The sequence below is a fragment of the Octopus bimaculoides genome, chromosome 7, assembly GCF_001194135.2.
Source record: "Octopus bimaculoides isolate UCB-OBI-ISO-001 chromosome 7, ASM119413v2, whole genome shotgun sequence".
Lineage (NCBI taxonomy): Eukaryota > Metazoa > Mollusca > Cephalopoda > Octopoda > Octopodidae > Octopus > Octopus bimaculoides.
This window is the reverse complement of record NC_068987.1, coordinates 237,893-244,365: the sequence shown is the minus strand read 5'-3', so window position 1 is coordinate 244,365 and position 6,473 is coordinate 237,893. Positions and strand designations below refer to the sequence as shown.

The following is a 6,473-nucleotide window of genomic DNA, read 5'->3' as shown; positions in this document are numbered from 1 at the left end:
TATATATATATATATATATTGGTGGTGATTGTAAAGATGATATGCAAATATTGAATACACACACAGTCACAGACTTCTACGTTAAAGTTTGTTAATAAGCACAACACACTACATTGTTTCTCTAAGGAAGAAGGTTCAGGATATAAACATTATTTTGTTGGTGTTGTTGTAATTTTGAAATTAATATCTTCATCATCCTGTTAAGGTTCAATGTATCCGTGTAAAACTAATGAGAAATATTAATTCTTTACTGAATTTATTTCAAATCAGTAAAGACAATATTTATCACTGGTAGTGTTTTAATTAGTCTCGCAAACATAGGAGACAATATGAGAGCTGTTGACGTCTTATTGGACCTCGTTAGCATCGTCCTCATTCCAGGTGAGAGGAGGAAAGAAATAAAACAGAGCTGGGAAGAGTCATGGTAACTTGATGATCAATAAAGGTAAAAGAATCAACAGAGATAGAGAGAGTGTGTGTGTGTATGTGAGAGAGAGAGAAAGTGATGGTTGCAGAGAATCGCAGCAGACGTGTTTAGTAATATTATGTCTGAGGAGAAATATTTGAACGAAATGTAGATTCTAATCCTTCCTCTCAATGGATTTCAAATCGAGAAACTATATGCGAGTGATGTAATTCCAATAACATCAGTTTTAAAACGGGGGCCACATTTTTCATTAACGAAACACTTTGAAACTTGGAACACTGGTAGAATGTGTCATATAAAACATCTTTTTCTCTTAGTCTTCTTTAAAAAAAAAGAAATCCATAAGTTATTCCATGTTAAAGTTGTCGTATTTCTGTAATTTCAACCAATCACTGACGTCCATTCAGCCGATATACATTAAGTGCCGACTACATAAACAAACGATTCTGAAACAATTAACCCTAACCCTAACCTTAGGGTTAGGGTTAGGGTTAAAGCAAATTTAAAATGAAAAAAGCAAATAAAACAAAGGTATGGAGATTAAATACGCTTTACATCGCTTAATCAGCGAAAGGAGTAAATATAAACAACTGAATACTTGTCAGTGATTGGTTGAAATTATCGAAATAAGACAATTTTTTACATGAAATAAATTCGAATACAAAAATATTTTTCTGTTCTATAACACAAAATAGATAAGTATACGAAGTTTGAAAGTCTTTCGGTACCAAAAACACTACGTAAAACATTAATGAAAAATGTGGCCCCCGTTTCAAAATAGATCCAATATTTCTTAAGATTTAGTTGTTATGTCTAACAGGTTAACCACTTGCACGTTACTTCACTGGCAATGACCCAGCACCACGGCCAACACAACCGTAACTCCTGTATCCCTGTTTCCACCACTACCACAACCGTTACATACCCATGTCACCGTCGACCTCCTCTAGCCACCACCACCACCAACAACAACGACCTGCTGCACACACACACACAGTGTGTTGAGGAATGTCAACCAAATACCAAATTTATTTCTATTATTAAACGTGAAAATGGGAGTGAAGGAATGAGTGTAGGAGCGTGAGTGTAGGAGCGTGAGTGAGAGGAGTAGTAATGGTGGCGGTGAGAGTAAAGGAAAGATAAAGAGGGGGGGATGGTGAAAAAGAAACTTTTTAAATCGCGTAATTGAAATTAAACGAAATAAAACACGTAGAAGATTATTACCATTAACATCATCTGACAGAGGAAGCAGTCGATTGACTGGCTAGAAACAACAGCGATATCTCACTCACATAACAAAACATTATTTAAAAAAAAATACAATGGACAGTATTTCTACGACTTCATTATTTTATATATTGCGAATAAAAATTGGGAGAGTCACAGTTGGAATGTTTAGACATGTCATATAGTTTACAAAGTGTTTATAATTTCACAGCAAGGCAAAATAATTCAGATAAAGGATTCACCTGCTAGAAATAGCAGTACAATAAGCCTCAAATGGCAACGTATCTAATTGCGTAGTGGTCGGGAAAAATGATGAACAAAAATACATGGAGAGTTAAAACAAAAGAAAAAGATTTACAAAATTATTGTTTATTAATTATTGTTGGGATACAATTAAATAATGAACGACACGTTTTACAAATTACTTTTAAAACTCGTGGAGGGTATCGCGGCAGAAGTACTGCTCCAGCTTGTTAAAACCATGAACTTACCACTGCATTCCAAAATATGCGATGGCCACGCTTGGAATGCATATATATGATGATCATAGTTTTATTTGATCAGAATTGGTTCGAGATTGACTTTCAGTAAATCAAAAAAAAAAAATTAAACAAAAACCTGAAACTTTTTCAAATGTGTGCGCGTGTGTGTGTGTGTGTGTGTGTGTGTGTATTGCTGTCGCCAGTTAGGTATGCTGTCCACATGTGTTTGTGGTGAGTGATTTTTCTCTGGGTTATTTAAATCTGTTCTACATTAATCATATTGACTAATGACACAGCTTAAAATATTTACCAGAAAAGGTTTGCGTTAAGCGCACACGCGTCTGTACGTGTGTGATTACGCCCCCCCACACACACACACAAGTCTGTTGGCAGATCAGAGTCGATCGGAGGCTTAAACAACACAAAAAGTTGAAGGAAATGTCTTGGTGTCGGAATTTGGAAGGAAAAAACGTGAGGTGTCGGGTTTTCATTTTATTCAGATTAAAACAGGTACAAAACGTTGAGTTGTTCAAAGTTGGTCGTTTATACAAAAATAAACTTTTCCGCAGGATTTTCTTTACTGTTATTTTTTTATACTTTTTATTTTTCTGTCATTCATTCGTAGTTTCGTTTGATAGAATTAAATTTTCAAACTCACCATCATTCAACATATTTATTATACACAACGGCAATTACCTCACCGGTTTTGAAGGGCCTGTGAGTGAAGAGACCACGGGCCCAGCATCTCCTTCCGTTTAAGAAAAAAATGTAATTGTTGCGCAGTTTCTTCTACTGGACAGATTTAGAGGCGAGCAATCTGCACAACAAATATGACTCAGGTGAAAAAAGTCTAACCTGGCGCGGCCAGGTGCAAGTCGTTGATAGACGCGACCAAACAAGAGGTAAACGAAACAATTTGAAAGATAACTTCACTTACCGCAAAACATTCCACCTTGTCATTGTTGTCGTAGATAGCAACAATAAAACTGACAACATAACGTGGTTTTTTTTTAAGGCATTTAAGTTACACACACGCGTACACCTCTGTGTATGTGTGTGTGTATGTATATATATATATATATTCAGTCCAGTGACTGAAATATTCATGCATTCGTGTGTGTGTGTGTGTGTGTGTGTGTGTGTGTGTGTGTGTGTTCAGTCTGTTCCTTGCTGGGGATAAGCAATCGTTAGCAACAAACCCTGACATCGAAATGAGTTAAAAATCATGTTTTTCAACAAACTCTAAATGTACCACGGAATACCATCTCTCTCTCTCTCTCTCTCTCTTTATATATGTGTGTGTGTGTGTGTGTGTGTGTGTGTGTGTGTGTGTGTGTGTGTGTGTTTTTGTGTGTATATATGTGTTTTTATATTATTAATAAATTAATAAACTCATCAATAATATACTCAGGAAATCAATATTTAATATTTTGAAAGACATTAGACGTGTTCGTAATCTCTATTCGGAATGAGTTTTGCCGAGGTCTTCTATACATTTAGAAAAATATATACCAATTCTTATACAAATAAGTGTTTAACTCTTAAAATTTCAACAAAGGATGAAAGGAATGAACTTTACATATTTCAGAAGGATTAATTTGACAATTTATAGAAAGGACAGTATATATTTTATTATTATTTTTAATTTTTTAATATTTCTAATGTTTTAATATTATATATATGTACTATTGGTTCTTAATGCATCTCTGAAGAGCAGAATTACTGATAATAAGATGATCTTTGGATGACTTTGTGATTATAGTAATATCCGTGAAACGATCGTAAGATATTTAACTCTTTAAATTTTAGGTTTCTTTATATTTTATATTTTAGACTTTACAATATTCATGCTTAATTACGCATAAATTTTTATACGCATATATATTCACACATATATTTATCTATATTCAGATTTTTATATATATTGATATTTATATTTTAAATTTTAAATTTATTATGTTGACGTGTCATGTTGGATGTATGTCTTTCAAAATATTAGATATTGATTTCCTGAGTATATTATTGATGAGTTTATTGATGATGATGATGATGATACATATATACACATTTATTTGCTCAAAATAATTGAGCACTCAACATAAGTTCAGTTATATATTCTTTTAGAATATTACTTATAAAAGTTATATATATATATATATATATATATATATATACATAACTGGACTGCGACCATGCTGGGGTACCACCTTTGCAGGTTTACACATATGCAATAACATCAATTTGGTATAGAGCATATTGATCTCCGTTTGTCGAACCGTTAGTTCTGGGACATAACATGAATACCAAATGTTCTTAAACCGTTGTAAATATAGGCACACAGATATATATGTGTGTGTGTGTGTGTGTTTGTGTGTGCGCGCGCGCGCAAGAGTGACGGGCATCTGCACAGTTTCCGTATCCCAATTCTACCCTCAGAAGTTGTAGGTCAGCCTGAAGCAATCGTAGAAGACCTTTGACCAAGAGATCGATTATGGAATCACGTGGTTTCCAACTGAACTTCAGAATTTATCTTAGATGTGCCTATTATAGTACAAATATAGAAAAGAAAACATATTGTGTTGTTCTTTAGGTTGTTGACACAGAAAAGTTGTTTGGCCTCAGGGAAATTCATGAGAAACCAAATTTAACTTCAAAAGTTCGATCACCACTTTTTAGGGGTCTTGTTCTTTTTTTACAGATTTCTCAGTTAATTTTATGCTTTTGGTGATTTGTCAGATTGTAAATTCCAGTATGAACTTTATTTCCTTTGTTGTGGTGGTTAAATAGTTTTTTCTAGTTTAAATATTTCCGTAATATCTTAAATAAACTTTTATGCTCCGTCCACGGGGTTAGACAAAGTTCGTGTGTGTATATGTGTGTGTATTTACATGTGCATTTTCTCTCGTAAAGCTCTTATGTGGAGTTCAGTAACGAAAATCACAGCAATCAAGACGGGCCAGCCGATGTAAAGGATGAATGTCAGGAATTCCCAGACTTTATCTATAAAAATAGCAAACAAAACCATCTGAAGTAAAGCTATGGCTGAAGAATATCGCCACAACAGAAATATAATAGATGTACTGGCAGAGTGTAACGATTCTACCTGAAGAGCAGCTAGAGAGGAATCTTTTATGGGGACTTGAAGGATAGCTGAGAGTCTGGCTACACTTTTGTCCCACATGGCAGCCGCCAGAAGTAATTGCATACCAAATGAAAAGCAACGAAAAAAAGCCGTGAATTTGCTCACATGTCCATTTTGTTTTTCAGTAGTTGTAGCAGCCCCGTTTGGACTGTCCATCAGCAGGTCAGTTTTTGTCCAAGGTAAGGTATTTTGCTGTCTTTTAGACGGAGGATTACGACACAAATTAACAGCCAGTCCTATACAGAGCGCCGTTCCACCAATAGTATCACACGCACCGTCGATAACGTAACCCACAGTAGAGCGATGCGATTGAAATAAATGCCCTTTACCTGTTCGTGCACGGTAAACTATTCCATCAAGCGTGTCCAACAGACCGTGCATCTGAAAGACTAACACAGCAATCCGGCGGGTGTGTAAGGAAGGTGAACTGACCAGTTTACCAGCCAATATAGTGAGGCACATGTGGAAAATACTGATCATGTTTGGAGTAATGAAATAAAAAATATCGCTGAATCCGGTGAGTTCATCAAAGTATTCCATGAGTGGACTCGTAATCCAGTGGTCGAAGGGGTCGGTCATCAGAAGTTTCACAGTTAGAGGACGGAAGGGAGAGTACATGCCGTCATTCTTTTCGCAGAGTACATTGTTCTGTAGTGTAACGTAGAGAATAATATCCATAACGAGAAAATAAATAGCTATAATGAACAAAACTATGTAAAAGACATGTTTGGAAGTTCGTAAGTTTGTTGGTAAGTTCGTCATTTTTGCAATTAATTTGTTGGCAAACAAGGTTTAACATGAGTTGGGGGGGGGGGGAGAAGAGTTTAAAAGTTTACAAAATCGACAAAGTAGAGCGACGGAGACGGCAGAGGCCTCTCACAACTTTTGTTGTTATCGGACACGCAAACTGTTTCTGAATGTGAGAGATTCGTGGCCCTCCCTGCCCCTCACCTCACCAACCACCTCTCACAACTCACTTTTCGCCTCCACTTATCTCCTCTTGTTCACATGGCAACACTTACTCACGCATTGTTTACATTAAGTTACCTCCCATTTGTCGCTAGATGGCGGGGGCTGTTCTCTGTAAATGAATGGGAAGCATTCAGTTCGACAGAAGTGCTCTAACGGAATGCTTCCAAGGCTGCAGCCTGTGAGCTTGACGGGCATTTTACATATAAACGATGGCGCCGTTACC

General features: G+C 36.0%; 2 protein-coding genes across 2 annotated transcripts in view; both read right to left on the bottom strand.

The window, feature by feature from the left end:
• LOC106872233 (uncharacterized) overlaps positions 1-3,243 on the bottom strand; it is a 106,560-nt gene extending 103,317 nt beyond the window's left edge. The window contains exon 1 of the mRNA XM_052969149.1: positions 3,074-3,243. Coding sequence (XP_052825109.1) covers positions 3,074-3,243 — 170 coding nt within the window. The remainder of the gene's footprint in view (positions 1-3,073) is intronic.
• On the bottom strand, positions 2,008-6,254 carry LOC106872238 (ceramide phosphoethanolamine synthase). The gene has a single exon (XM_014919149.2). The coding sequence runs from the start codon at positions 6,038-6,040 to the stop codon at positions 5,021-5,023; it is 1,020 nt and encodes a 339-aa protein (XP_014774635.1). The 5' UTR covers positions 6,041-6,254; the 3' UTR covers positions 2,008-5,020.
• Between the last annotated feature and the right edge of the window lie 219 nt (positions 6,255-6,473).

Coding starts and splice junctions, on each gene's coding strand:
- LOC106872238 (XM_014919149.2), bottom strand. CDS start 6,040: ATGACGAACTTACCAACAAACTTACGAACTTCCAAACATGTCTTTTAC.